The following is a 15,763-nucleotide window of genomic DNA, read 5'->3' on the forward strand; positions in this document are numbered from 1 at the left end:
ACATGAAACATTTGTCATTGCAAGAGAAACTGTACTTGCAGCAAAATCTTACATAACAATACATACACATGAATTGATGATTTAAGAAAATGGAACATATAAATGGAAATTCAACAAAAATAATCACTTGTCAAAAATCAACAACATTTCTGTAAGTTTAAATAAAATGAAATAAAAAAACAAACAAACAAACTTATTTCAAACAATGTGTTGTCTGGAAAATTACATGATGAATGCATGCTGGACCAGGCAGTTTTACCCTGGTAATGATGTTGTCTCCACATGAAAATGCTGCTCCAATGGGATAAGTCATCTGACACAATAGGTAACCTGTTCCTCCAAGTCTTTACAACAGTCTTCATATCATGGAGGCTGTTGTTCCTTCCTAGATTAGTTGGCTGTAATCCTGCATTTATTTGGGCTGCTTCTTGAAGTTCAATTATTTGTTGTGCTGCCTAGAAAACGTTAAACAATATAAATCATCATAAAGTATAGTACAATCAGCTGGCTGATTTCATTGTTAGAAAAAGATCTTAACTAATGATTCCACCTTTAAATCATCCAGAAAAGAACAAATTATGTATGCTGCTTTAGCATCTTGCTTATTACTTTCATAAATGACCTTTAACCAATTAAACCATCAAGCAAAAACAGCAAAAAACTCCATGAGACTGCTTCAATACTTTAGTCATTGACCGAAATGTGAAATTCAGCTCCTGAGTCACCTGCATAGGATTTCAGCAGTGGCCAGTCTTAAAAAAAATAAAAATAAAAATAAAACAGAAATAAAATATCAAGGCCATAAAGTACCTTCCTATCTACTTGCAAAGGCCACTGCGTAACTGCAGACATCCTCTCTAGGGAGGCAGAAGAAGTGTCAAGCCGTTACTCCAGGCACAGCCTCATCCTAAGCAAACTTAACACACTAACATTAGCCAGTTGAGAACAGACATTACTGCTCTGTTACAGTTAATGTCTTCCTCCTATAATATTATGGGTTTGACTGAAAGTTTTAACTTTAGCCAGCTACGACATGTCTTTCCTTGATGGAATGAAGGTGAAAATTCCCTCATAATTTCCTTTATTTTGACCTGCATATGTTTTCACAATTTATTCCACAAATGGTAGCGTCTTACTTATAAGAAGCATTTTTTTTTTTTCTATAAACACCAAAGGAAGCAGTTTGTTTGAATTTGTCTTCACACCCCCTCCCCGGTGAGAGCCCCGCATGCTTCGCTGGATGTTATAACACCACAGTCATGGGGAAGGTCTCAAAACACAGCATAAAAAATAGCACTATATTATTATTACTGGCTAAAAACAGAAGCACTATCTAGGTTATAACTAAATCCTAGCATGCAGTTTGAATTTGCTACGTCAACTCCAATCACAGAAAAGCACAAGTGAGGACACACACAATTTGCTAGCAGGCTGAGGTAGAAATACTGATTTTTAAATACTCCCTTGATTAAAACAAAACTTTTAATAGCATAAATTCCCTGGTCCTTCTGAATAGGAACTTAAGCATACAGAAACACTACCTATGCCTTCCTGAAGCTATTACCTTAAGATATTCTGCAATGACCTTAGACTGGAGAATGTACTTGGGTTGAGAACGGTTTTTCACAGACATCTAGTATTCCCACAGTAATGAAAGGAACAAACCGAAGATGGCAGCAGTCTCAGACTTACTGGGCAGCAGACATTTTGTTAAACTTCAACAACCTGAAGAAAAGGGCCACAAACTTTCATGGAATTTAATCACCTGTAGTACAGTAAAACCAGCGTAGTAGTCCCTAAGCTACCTCTCAGTAGATAAGAGCTGCATTCATTGTTAATCAACCAAATAAGAGAAGTTCTTAACTCCCCTCCCCCAAAAACGCTCCTAATTTATTAAGTCAAATCTCTGGAAAAAAAAATAAATTAAGGAAAGTAATATTTTCCTACAATCATCTCAGTATCAGTTCTCACAATAGCTTAACCTTCATCCTACACCCATTCATCACCTAAATTTAATTTTCTCATAGGTATTTAATCACACGCTATCTGATATTAAAAAAAAAAAAGTAATTACTGCAGTGCAAATTCACTGCTGCATTTGTACCTCTGTCATTCACTGCCAATTTTATCATTTCTTCAAGGGAGATATATACAAGATTATTAAAAAAAAAAATGTTTCAATAGATATTTGAAAGCATTTAAATACTTTATACAACAATACTAATCCTTCCAGGCTGCAGATACTGCCAATCTTTGGGGAGAAAAACTTAAAACATTAATGAAAACTTAGCCGGAAGGAATCAATTCCGACAAGAAATCTGCTGGCTGTAACACAGCAGCTCAAACAAAGGCAGCGCTGTATTATTATTTATATCGTACCTGTTTACTCAACAACTGCCTCTCGATGTGTGTAACTCCCACTCACTCGCTCTATCTGCTGCAGCAACTTTTCTCACAGAAGCCGAAAGGTGTGGGCTACTGCGTGAGCTCTAGCCACAAGCACAGTCGCTTCACCAGAAGCGCTGCAGATCACGCAGATTTAGGTGCGTATGAATCGCGCCACGCATGACATAGTGAAAGCACAGATCTCGTACAACATTACGGAAACGTCTAGATTAAATAGAGCTGGAAAAAAGCAGGATCCTCCACGTTTCTACGGTAAGGTTTATTCATAGCTTGAGTATAGGTCCATCTGGAAATGCATCCCTGCTATCCAGTTCCAGGTTATACTGTGCTGAGATATCCCAGAGTTTCCCTTTGGAGACGAACGGCTCCCTGCTGGTAATGAGCTGGGCTTAGCGACATGTGCTGTTATCAATAAAGCTCAAGCAGGCCGTAGTCAGCCCTTCACGTTATGACAGATTAGTGGCACGTCCAGTCGCGGTCACACACTGCGTGACAAGCTGAACCCAAGGCTCCCCCAGCCCTGCTCCCCACTCCAGCCGCAACCACGCAACCACAAGGACGCCTCCAAGAAGCTTCTGGATCTCGAGGCCAAGTCCCATTATCTGGAGATGAGTTTAAGCAACTAGTTCCAGCCAATTATCCTTGGCAATAACAGCTACTCTCTAAAATTCCTGTCTTACCATTGCAAAATGAAATTTTTACATAATTAAATTCAAAACAAAGCAAAAGGATAAATATTGACATTTTATACGTTTAGAAAGGAAGCAGGAGTCCCTACACAGTGAAGCATGTGTAAAAGCGCAAGGGACACTTGCCGTGCAGCTTTCCCCATGTGATACTTGTTATTTCATCTCACTTAATTAAACTACATATTCTGTATGACTGAAGTTGCGCCAGGTGCTTCACAAAAATATTTCTGAGGGTCTAAAAACAACAAAAACTGGTCTCAGTAAGTTCTCACAAGCTCTTCATGAATGGACAAGACACAAGTCCTTTGCTCTTTTTTTTTTTTTTTTGGCATCATTTTTCTGAGTCACACATAAGCCAAAGACTAAAGGCACTGGACTTAAACATAGTTCTTGATATATAAATAAAATGCCACTGTTGCAAGAACTAAATAAATTGTTTCACAGGCTCTAAAAATAAAGACATACCTGCTGTCTAACACCTTAAACACAGTTTACTTTTAAATAAATAAAGGAAAACAGTAAGTTCTTTATATTTTAATATTGAATGATTTGAGGGCTAAAATACTGCACACTGAAATAAGCACCAAGGACCTGTTTAACAAGGATGAAAGAAAAGCAATCTTTTCCTTTCATTATTCCAAGCAATATTCCCCTAGAGAAACAGAGAACAGCAGGCCCTGTTTTGAGATCAAAATGCTTCTGTTAATGAGTCAGGAGCAGCCAATGAGCTCTATTGTCTCCCAGAATTGGGTAACAGAATTAGGAAACAAGTAAATAAGTAGAAAAGTGGCATGAAAACGTTGGCTTGGCCCATCCTCTGACTACACACTCGGTTATCCAACTGGAAAGGCACTCATTCTTTATATGGCAAGGATTTAAGCATGCACCCAAGGGTTATCTGAATATCCAGCTGGCTCTGTTTAAGACCACAGGCAATATACTGCAGTATTTTTGCAGTATATAGGATGGTATGAAACAAGTTACAAACGTTTCCCCCATTTTAAAAGACCTCTACAAAGAATTAAATCAAGTCACTTAAGATTAGATGATACTCAGCTTTTTCTGGGTTCCCCCCCCCCTTTTTTTTTTTTTTTTAAAAAGTTCTTGTAACCCAAAATTAATTAGATGTCCCTCATTTCATTCTGGACAGACCAGCACATTGCTTCATTGCCAGAACTATTCTGGGAGCAAGCGCCTCTCAAAACTTTGTTTGCTTTGTCCATTTTTCTCCAGAGAGCATATAGATCGCTGTCATAACCCAAAGCAGTGATGCCAGAGGGATCCATCCTCGTCTGATTCAAGCCATCCATCCCTTATCAGTTCAGCAAACAGCCCCTGACGGAGGTTACCCCGTCTCAAATTTTCCAGCTGATCTACTCGCACGAGCACTCCGTAACCTATCCCAATTAAAATGAGGCAATTAGTTGGAAGCAGTAACATTTCCAATCAGCACAGCTAAGTTTGGAGGATGTGCACCCACACACGGACAAGGAGCTTTACTGAAATATGGCTTCCCACACAGAGAGAAGAGATTCTCTTTCCTGTAGCTGGTGTTAAATTACACGAGGCAAGCAGAGATTGCTCTTTTTCAACCCACAAGACCCCTTCGCCTGTGGAACAGTGTGGTTCAGCATGAGACTTCTTTTTACAACAGTACTGCAAGAATATAACGTAATGTTGATCCAAATGACCTAGCAGGATAACTAATAAAACTGAAGTTTGTGGCATGAAGCTTTAAGGTACGTATATTAATCTAATACAATCCAGTCTCCTTTCTGGCAGTTAAGAAATGTTTACCAACAATCACTACTTGTGGAAGTAACTCCCTGTCCATCAGAAATGTCGTACACTTAAAAGATGAGATTCTTTCCTACTCCCTTTCCCCAATGTTCTTGATGACTTCTGCTATACTCCCAAGCCCAACTAAAAAGAAAAATAAACCTAAGAGCAATCCTAAGGTTTGTACCGAATTGCCCATTTACAATAAAAGCTTTCTTGCTACCATTACATTTAGCCCAAACATGCTCCTAGAATAAGATGGCGAACCCATAAGGGCACACATGTGGCTGCTCTACTGGTCCAGCCTGAGCACCCATTGAGGAGCTCATGCCAACCCAGCTTATCTGGCCTGCCATAGGGAAGCACTTAGAGTCCTATCAGTATAAAACTGTACTTACAGAACTGCAAATCAAAACATTTAGTTATACATATAACACATACAGTTACCTCTGTAGGCCACAAAAAGAATGGACACAGGTAAACTACAAACATTATAAAATGAATCCCAGTCAAAATGCACATTCTGCAATTTTTAACAAAACAAAATCATTAAGAGAAATTAACCATTATTGTACAGTAAAGCATATCTTATATTCATAATTGTTTAAAAACCTGAAACCTGCTACTGGAAAATAATTGATAATAAAAAACTTTTATTCTTACCTGGAGAAGGGGAGTATGAACATGCGATACTACATGAGGAAGCCTTCGCCATTCCCGAATAGCTAAGCTGCTCGCCATCTCTACCAGACGCTCAATGAAGTTAAGCTGCTGCTCTTCAGGGTGGCAGATTGCTAAATATCCTCTGTACATGTTCACTTTCCAAGCCATCTCTTTTGGACAACTCAGCTCCACCTAGTAATGAAAAAAAATTCTAGTAAAGATTATTCGTCCTTAAATGCAGAGAATTTTGGGGGGGGGGGGGGGGAACAAAAACAAAAAACCCTGCTATATAAATACTTTTTTTTTTTTTCAATAAAAATCAGTTCTAATTCTAAAAATATCAGACTAAAACATCGAAGTCTGACATTAGAGGAATTTCTTCTCTCGAAGTTTTCAGTAAGGGTGGGCTAGCAAATAAATTGCAGATTCAGCATAAGAGCTAAAGCGCCTGCACACAATATGCTGTTAGGGTATTTTTACATTAACAGCTGTAGTACAGTACAGAGACAGTTGGTCAAGCTGAAAGCAGTCTTGCAACAGGAGCATGAAGCTCACTATAAACCAGTTCACCCTGTACAGAGGAAAAAAAAAGATGCTTTTCAGCGGATGAAGCATTAATGCCTTCTGAAACGCTTCAGGGCCGTACGAACAGGTAATGTCAAATTCTGGCTTAAAAGAAACCCCTCCACGCATGCAAACTTGTTGTGCTAACATTACACTTCCTAACTACCCTCCCGAGGCCATTACTAAGTTTATGAGAATAAACAGTTGATAGTTTTAGATAATTTTAAAATCATCTCATTCGTGTCAAAATAATTTCTGACTACAGGTGCTAAATTAGGTGAACGTGCTAAAGATTTTTTAAATAAATTAATTTAAAACCATTTTCTTAAAATTCAGGAACAGTAGAAATATGCTAACTTAAAAGGAGTACAGCACAACTCACTGGAATTGTGCAATCATACATATGCAAGTGTTTTAGAGTAAAAAAAGTTACAAAATAAGATTTTTTCAAAACAAGTGCATCCTTTGAAATTATGCCCCAAACACTTAATCACCCACTAACTGAAATCCTGAAATCTTTGACCTCTCTTTTTCCCCTTCACAATAAAACTTTTTTGTCTTGATATGCAACACAAAAATCCCTCTGCATTATGTTTTTGTTGATATACTATTTCTTAACCGTTTCAAGCATTATTTTTGCTTATCCTCAACTGACTTCAATACCTGAGCCACCGAAGAGAAACTGCCAGGTAGCAACCCTACACTTACACAGTGAAAATAATCTCTTTTTTATTACATTATCTACTGGATCATTAAACACAATGGCAATGTGAGCAAATGGAAATGAGTCTTGGGTCCTATCAAAGGCCACTTGGTATTTCAATGGCTTAACTTTTAATAGGTAGATTATTAAAAACGCTTCACAAGGATTTAGGAAAACTGATACACACTTGCCATCTTTTCTGACTCCTCCTGTGGGTCAACCACGGAACATCATAAAATAACACATTTAATAGAAGCTTTTGAAAGTCATTTTTTAAAAAAGCAGCATGAAAGAATATCAATAAAATTGGAGTAGCAAGTACAGCAGCATAGAAATAATTATTCTTTCCCATCCTAATATTTTTGCAAACACGTGTCCTGACACTTTTACAGGAACGTGAGTAGATCTACAAAAGCTCCATTCATGGCTTCAGTATCTTCTCCCTAGCTCATTAGTAAATGCCTCATTACTGAAAATATCTCATTTACTATAACTGCAGCTAAAGTGTATCAGCACTTACTCATGGTTGTCACTTCTACTCTACTTGGAAGCCACCAAAACCAGAACCTGTCAGATATGATCAACTTCATTCTGTTATAACTCTAGGCTTAAAATACACTGTATAAAATAGTTCTTATTTTAGACTTTAAAGATTTCTCAAAAATGTTATTTCTATAATTAGCCAATAAAGCTGCATACTTAAATAGTGCACAAAATGCTGATTTTTAAAACAGTAATATATTAAAATATAGATATCACATATTCGATAATTTCTGTAGCGCATATAGTTTACTACTTACAGATTTGCCTTCACAGGGACTGATAAATGATAAAATCCATCTTTAGAGACAACAATTTAATTTCAACCATCAGTACTACAAACATGGAAAAATTCAATTTCAAGCGTTTCAATGGTTGGACACTCTTAATTTAAGTTCCATCAAAAGACAATACCGCCTTTAATTAAACTACTTGTACTGTTTTCACAGTCTAGCCCTTAAAAATAAAATATATCGACTGCACCTACCTATTTTACTTTCTGACAAAAGAAATTGTTACAGAAAAAAAACACATTACATTAAAAAGTAATATTCAGCCTGATCTTGAAGAAATTGAGAGAGACATACAATTCAGCATATTTATCATGAGAGAATAAGTTGTCACAATGAAACACAGTGTTAGGATATTTTGTATGCAGGAACTTAATCCTGAAAGATACTGGAATTAAAGAACGCTCAGTATTTTTTATAATCGTGTTTCTCTTTTGCAAATATTATGAAACTAGATGGTCAATTCGTAATTTGACATGTAATTTTTTTAACTGATGGATATTGGTTCAAAACTTGGTTCAAATCAGTAACAATGAAACATAACACCCAGTTATGTGAAGGACTAATTCTTCTGGCTAAATCTCTGCAGCATAAAAATAGTGCTGCTGAAGGCTCTGCTCAGAGCTTTATCAGTAAAACTATATTTCAAACATGCAATTCACTCCTTTCTGAACTCTGGGCTCTTTAGCAGAGTATTCCAGTAATATCACACTCTATAGCAACAGTACACTGCAGACCAGCAAGCTCCTTTCCACTTGGGATTTAACACAAAATTCTCATCCATAAGGGGCCAGTTCTACAAAAAGGTTACAGTTCTGGTTTACAGTTCTACATTGACTAATCATAGATAAACAACTCCATTTACTATGACAAGAGGATATATTTTCTTAAAATAATAATAAACTAATAACTAAGAAAAGGGAGTATAATTTTAAGGATGTTTCTCTAGGCATTTAAACTTTATTCACAAAACAAACAAACAGGAAGACCAAAACAACCCCTTCATGAACACTTGGAAAGAACAAAAGGGCTAGGCTTTAATCTTTCGAAACGTTATTTTCAGTACGTAGCGTGCCCCCTGCTTTTAAACTGTTTTATAAGGGTCAAAACTTTATGGCGCATACATTCCCCGGGCACACAGAGAGCACAGAAGACAGCGTCACCAATGAAGCCCAGGAAAGGACAAAGGAAGGTTAAATGTTTTACAAGTGCTTTTACATGTTGTTCAGCAATAGGGATTTAAGCAAAATGCAATAATGAACTCTCTATTGAATCAAGAAGGTTAACAGCGGGGAGGTGCAAACAATACATTTTACCCGTTACTAAATGAAGATGACAATCACCTCACCTCCTCTACACAAGTTCCTTAGTTCCTAACAAAAGAAACAGAATACTCTGCTGCTTTCTAAAACCACGTGTAATGGGCAGGACACATCTCTACTGTTTCAGGTTTCTAAAAGTCACATATCTAAGATGTGCACAGAAATGCTGCAGCACCTCCATCCTTGGAGATATCCAAAATTCTGCTGCACAAGAAACTTGACCTACGCGGCCCTGCTTTGACTGGAGCACTGGGCTAGAGGACCTGCATAAAACCCTTCTGACCCAAATTATTCTGTGATTTTATAAGCCTTATGTTAAACTATAAAAGTATTATCATAAATGCATTAAACTTTGAGGAAGCTTTGGAATTCCAGCAAATTCCAAACTCTCACATGTTCTGATTCCACAGCATATAAAATAAGGGAACTTGTAGGAGACAGCTCCTACTAGCAATACTTAATCAAGGCCTCAGCACTCTCCATCATAAACTTGTACCTCTAGAAGCCAGTACAATCACTCCGATAATTACTTCCACAACAGAACTTACCACTATTTGCTATGATTTGAGGAGAGAAATATCTGTTGTTATCTTTTCTTTTTTTGGTAAAGACTGTAGATTCAGACAGTTTCACTTCATGAAAGCCTACTCTTCCTTGAAAGTGGTTTAGGTGCTTTTACTATGCTTTCTAGCATAAAGATTATACACACAAAAAAACTGTTCGGGGAATACATTTGAAAGTCAATCATCTCAAAGCTAAACATGCCCTTGTGCTTACGTATTATGATTCAATTTACTTTATTATCTTATTTATGCAGAATCAAAGTATATTTTCTCTTAGAACTCACCTATCCCATCCTAGCAATCCTCATCATCTTATTCAAGTCTGGTCCCCCACCTCTGAGTGCCAATGAATTCAAGCCCTGCCTCCTGCACAGCCAATCTCATTGATGCCCCCTGCAACATTTCATGCAATGCCTCTTTCCCCTCTGCTAGTTTTCAAAATTTTTTTCGCATTTCAGAGGAAATCACTTTCCTCAGCTTCTTGCTTCAGTCTATTTACCCAGTTAATACCTACTGCCTCTTTATAAATTTGTTCTACAACCTCCTTCATCCTTACCTCGCTTTCTTCTCGTTTGCTTCCCAGCGTCAGGCTCATTGCCTCAAGTCCTTTGCCGAGTCTCGCTATCCCTCACCTCTCGGACTCCGATTACATTTCTACACTCCAGCCTTAACCACACTTGCTCTAACTCCTGGTACTTCCAAGTTACTTAAAAATTATGCATAATGGATACACTATAAAATCAAATTAACATCATTATGAATGGAACTAAAGAGGACCCAAAATGAAAATAAAATCAAAAATCTATCAGTTCCTTTACAGTAATAAAGCTCTGAGTACTTAAACAGAAAGTAAAAGAAGACAGATACAAGAAGCAAACCCCAGATGCACTGTCCAGGGTGTACCACAGAAAAACACTGTTACTGAAAGAATAGCAAACCTTCTATTATACTTCTGCTAGGCAAAGCTATAAACGTAAGAAAATAAGAAAAAGAAAAATGGCTTGGGCCAAGTACGTAATCCCAATACATTTCCCATCATATATAAACAACCTCAAATTTGTCACTGTCTTCACTCAAATAATAACCACTGGCATAACGTGCAATGTATACAAGCCTCTCCCACCAAACAATGTTGAAACTCAAGAGATTTCACGTGCTGCTTTTTCAAGGTGGGGGAGGGTGCTCTTTTACCTGCCTAGCAACATTTTGCCAGATCTAGAAGTCTGCATATTAATGGTGCATACAGGGCAGACTGCTTCCATTTAGGTAACACATGAATGTAAAGCTTCATTTGAAATTATGATTGCTTTAAGCTTTAAAACAGTTTCAATTTTTTGTTTGATGCCTGGAAGCTGCTTTCAAGTTCTGCAAATGCAAAATATTTTAATAGGGTAGAGTAAGGAAAAAAAAAAAAAAAAAGGCCAACCACCCCCCCCACCACAACTCTATGGCATTTTACCAATGCCCTTGCCATAAATCCACAGATTTAGATCTTTATTACTGAAAAAGATGGAACAGTTCAGGCAAGACAGGCAAAACAGCTGCTCTCTGCAATGTTATTTGCCCTTTCACAACCTGGAAAACATTGTAGCTGAACACAATGCTGATCTTACCACAGAGAACGGCGCGACCTAGTGCACGCATGTTCAAAGAAAAATTGCCACAGTTGGATCTCTGAAAACCAATTTGAGAGATGTTGAGGAAGACACTACATGAGGACGACACCACATGCTAACAAAAGACAGGTAAGAGCCATCCATGAATAACCTAAAGTCTCTTAACAAGGATCCTGAAACACTGATTACCTGAGGGCAACTATTCCTGAGATAAAAAAGGCAATTAAGGTAAACCAAATTTAGCTGACAATTCCTCGACTTTCACATTTTCATATATTTGACATATTCCTCCCTCAAGGACGGTGGAAATGAACAGAATAAATTGTGTTTAACTGTTTTAACTTTGAATAGTAAGAGCTGGGAACACTTTGGCTTTGCCTTCCAGGTGCTGAAACAAACACAAAACCACCAGAGACGATAAGCTTTTTTCATTTTAGACCTGGAGGCAGGGTTACTTTGTCCACAGAGACTGTAACAGATGTATCTTCATATCTTAGTCCATTTTAAAAAAAAGGAACTTTTGTTCCTGCAAAGCTTAAAATATAAAAACGTTCTTCTCACCCTTCTCTAAATTGCATACCTGTAGGTTTAGTTTATCTAATACCATATATCTGCAAGGGTCCATCATAAGTTCCTCTAGATATCACTGCTGGCACACACTTCTCATGCAAGCATTTGTTGCTTTTTAATGACTCAATTCCATGCACCAACTCTTTCACCAGCCCTGTCTATGAAACTGCTATCTAGTTAACAAATGTAAATTTCTTACATAGCACAGCTTTATAAAGAGATAGAAAAGAGAACCAAGTTTATCTGTTGAAATAATATGCTTTGGTTGCCAAAATACCCAGCTGCGCGCTGGGACATCAAAGAAAACTTTCAAAGAGCAGTTTACTCTTTCTGTGAAATGAGCTGTAATGCTGACTTGCTAGAAATACAATCAGTAAAATAAAAAAAGAAACTAAACATTAGCAGAGCACTTTTTCAGAGTCATAAAAAACCCTCACTCACCTGCACCAGAGCCTCCTTCATAGCAGTCCAGTTTGAGACCCTCCACGCACATTCGAGTACTAGGTAGGGATTTATATGTCCTTTTGATTGGCCATACTCTGTCAAAGGTTCCCACTGGTTCAATTCTTTTGAGCAACTAAGAAAACCAAAACAAGTGTCAATTTGGTTACCAAGAAAGAAAAAAAAAAAAAAGAGACATCAATAAAAGTCACTGACAGTTATTTGTATCAGGATACTATAGGCACCTGAGTATGTCTGTGAAGTGCTTTGCAAGCACTGCCGAAGTTTCATTCGGACAGGAGGACTTTGGTTTTTTTGTTTGTTTGTTTTTTTAAATTTATTTAACCCGCTGTAATATAGAAATCTATGAAAAGGGAAGAGATACATTTGGTGTCTCCCAGAACACCCATTATATACAGGAAAAACAAATTCTAGCTCAGTCCGTTTCAACCAGTAGCAAATTACATTTTCACAATGCTTCAGATATATCAGTTCCAAGGGTCTGTTAAGGGAGTGATAATATAGCTTTTTTAAAATTCTCTTACGTTTCTCCCATATATTAGAAGTCCTGAGCTAGGTTTACTCTAGTAAATGATGTTTTAAACTAGCAGGGTATTTTACTTCTATTGCAAGGTATCAATACTTGTTCTGCAACAGTTTTTAAAGTCTTACCGAATCCAATGGTCTTCCCAGAGCTGATACTCAGGAAAGATGGAAGGGGAAGCATTGTTCCGTTCATGTTCTTTTTTCGCCTTTTCCATAGCTTTTTCATAAGTTTCTTGTGCCTAAATAAAATTCAAATAGTGTTATTTTTCCATCTGCTACACGTATGTGAACTTAACCTTCTATTCTTTAAAAAAAGTGATTAAAAACTTTTATAGTAAGTTAGAAAGAAATCCAATGAAGTGACATTACTAGGCAACTTTACAAACGTGGTAAAGAACTGAGAGAGACTTCTGACTGCCAGAAGAACTGCTCAAAAATTTTACCTTATCTAGGTATTACGCAGCCTTAAAACTGTTACTTCAGTCAGAAGAGAAACGGTGGCATTTTCTACTTTAGAAGACTGAAGTCAATTATCAACATGCAAAATATTTTCTTACTGACCTGAATATTCACCCTGGCAGTAGAACTACTCAGATTGTTTCTAATATCAAGTCTGTACCTGTTCAAAAAAGCCATGCTGTTCATAGGCAATAGCTGTTGCTGTCTCCGGGAATTTGCAGCGTTTCTGCCATAGTCCAGCCCACATATCCTCCTCTTGTAACAAAGAGTATAGCTCAGCAAGCGAATCCAATATTTCCTAGAACGGTAACCACACACATTCCTCTGCAGTCAAACTGTCATTAAAAAGCACAGTGGAGAACAAAGCCACACCTTCTGCACTGAGGCAAGTTCAGAAAGATAGAAAAATACACATTTATTCTATAAGCTTTTTAAAGGTTTACAATTCAAGCTATAAATAACAACCATCTACTAAGAACAACACTACACTACACAAGAAAAAGAAACCTATGTTTTTTGTGTTGATTCTGGCTTGTCCTCCCTAATATATCAGATCAATTCATAGAAAATAAAACTACTTAACAACACAACTCAGCTTTCAATGCAGAAAGAATTTGTAATGTTTAACTTCCTCACCTGATCACAAACATACCAAGGTTGATCGTAACTACCTGTTTGACTACTAAACACAACAGCACCTGCTTAACTCAGTTTTGGTTAGCTAACAATTCTTCAGAATCATATACCAACAAACTTCATTTGTTAGGGAAAGCCATACTTCCTTTGAGGGAAACAGAGACAGTACAGACTTCTATTTGTGGTTCAAAATTAGGAGCAGAAATGGCTCTCAATTTGGTTTTACAGTGCTCTGGAGAGTTGGTGTCAAAAATAGATTAAAAAGAGAGAAAAATATGAAAGTGATAGAGGAAGAAAATGCATGAGAAGTAGGTAAGACAAAAGGCGATGTTTTAAGTGTCTGTATTCACAAACATGCAAGGAGAGGAATTTCTTCAGTGAATTCAAAATGGGCTCTACTTTAACAAGTCCCTAAAAACAACAGTTGAGAAAGCAGTACTATGTACTGCACTGCTACGGTGTTTTTCTCTCCCCATTTCATAAGGTATTTCAATAACTGCAACACTGTACCTGCTGAGGAGGAGTTATGCTTTCCTGCTCATAAAATTCCGTTGTCTGTTTAGGCTTGATTTGTAGGCTCAGTCCTTTTTCGAAGGCTTGATGTTCCAGCATCAGTGTAGAACGGAACCAGAGATTGTGAGTTTTACCCAAGTATTTCAGGACACAAGGTCTGATGGGAATGGGAGGAACACACTGCGACATTGCTTCCACAAAGCAATTCAGGGCGCTCGGCTGGCAGTCTCGCTGGACTTGATGGCTACCACTGCACAAGAAAGGGCTTATTTCACCCGCTAGAGCCTGGAAGAAAAGGATAGTTATCTGGTCACTCAGATCCTTCTGTTACTGATTTTGGATTCAGATTCTTGCTAATACAGTATACACCATGGAACAATCATTCGATAAGGGTAATTCTCTTAGTAAACGGAAGGGCACTACTTCTTTCAAAACATGTGGATGGAGATACGCAGCATTCAACAGTCGCAAAAAATGGCAAACTTCTTAAAGTGAACAAATTGTTTATCACACAGTTACAATTTACAAAAAAAGCAGTCATCAACACAGAAAAATTTATTAAGAGAGAGAGAGAGAGATTCTCACATGTTGCTGTCTGTCAGACAGGATTTTCCATAATCGTGAAAAAAGCTGGATCCAAGTCTTCTCTGCTAATGGCGTAGAAATATGACATAACTGAACAAAGGCACTCAGCAATGCTCCAGTCTAGAAACAAAAAGAAAGAGATGTATATAAATGAGAAAGTATAATTTATACTATGAAAGAACAGTTTATCAGTTATACAGTTGTCTAATTTAACGTCTTTTCCAACCAGCATGTCAAAAATAAGTTTTCTTTTAGCAATGAAAACAAATGTGAAATGAATTTAATCCTATTTCCATGTTGATCAAGACTCTGGCTCATGGAGGCAAAGGAAACAGTTGATGACTACTTGGTAATAAGAATGAACAATCAAGTTAATTAGATAGAGCAGTTACTATTTTTAGAATTTTTTTTCAAAATACCTTTCAGTTAACATTATCTTCTTAGAAATTATTTAAACACAAGAGGCTGATACACTACTGATTCTGTGCCCCGTCTTCACCATCACTGTTTTCTTAAACAGCTTCTTTAAAGTTAGAATGCACTTCGAGTTGAAAGTATCTGTTGACACTTAAGCCACAAAATTACTGAAGTTATGATTACAACTATACTGCTCCACACAGAAACAAAAATTAATGCCAGCAAGAATGACAGAAGTTTCTACATGCACTTGGAAATCCACAATAGTTTTCAAATGCCTATGTAACAAAACAGTTCATAGCACAGCCCTCATTCTAAATACGGAAGTAAAAAGTACTCACTTGGCCTTAACTTGCCTTACTTATTTAGAATTTAACTGCTGCTTATTTCAATTTAAGACTATTCAGAAGCCAAGGCAGCCAGCAACAGCAGCAGCAGTGACTGCCATAAGACCAACTACT

General features: G+C 37.3%; 1 protein-coding gene across 7 annotated transcripts in view; it reads right to left on the bottom strand.

Moving 5' to 3' along the window:
• The window catches only part of TRRAP (transformation/transcription domain associated protein), a 102,805-nt gene that overhangs the window by 30,010 nt on the left and 57,032 nt on the right, over positions 1–15,763 (bottom strand). For 5 of the 7 annotated variants that reach the window (XM_068909259.1, XM_068909257.1, XM_068909258.1 and 2 more), the window contains exons 52-58: positions 14,886–15,005; positions 14,298–14,585; positions 13,312–13,449; positions 12,819–12,931; positions 12,147–12,282; positions 5,538–5,729; positions 227–455 (exon numbers count right to left, since the gene is read on the bottom strand). In XM_068909259.1, the coding sequence (XP_068765360.1) occupies positions 227–455; positions 5,538–5,729; positions 12,147–12,282; positions 12,819–12,931; positions 13,312–13,449; positions 14,298–14,585; positions 14,886–15,005 (1,216 nt within the window). The remainder of the gene's footprint in view (positions 1–226; positions 456–5,537; positions 5,730–12,146; positions 12,283–12,818; positions 12,932–13,311; positions 13,450–14,297; positions 14,586–14,885; positions 15,006–15,763) is intronic. The other 2 variants (XM_068909261.1, XM_068909260.1) reach the window with 1 other exon arrangement.

This window comes from Struthio camelus, chromosome 15 (genome assembly GCF_040807025.1).
Source record: "Struthio camelus isolate bStrCam1 chromosome 15, bStrCam1.hap1, whole genome shotgun sequence".
NCBI classification, from domain to species: Eukaryota; Metazoa; Chordata; class Aves; order Struthioniformes; family Struthionidae; genus Struthio; species Struthio camelus.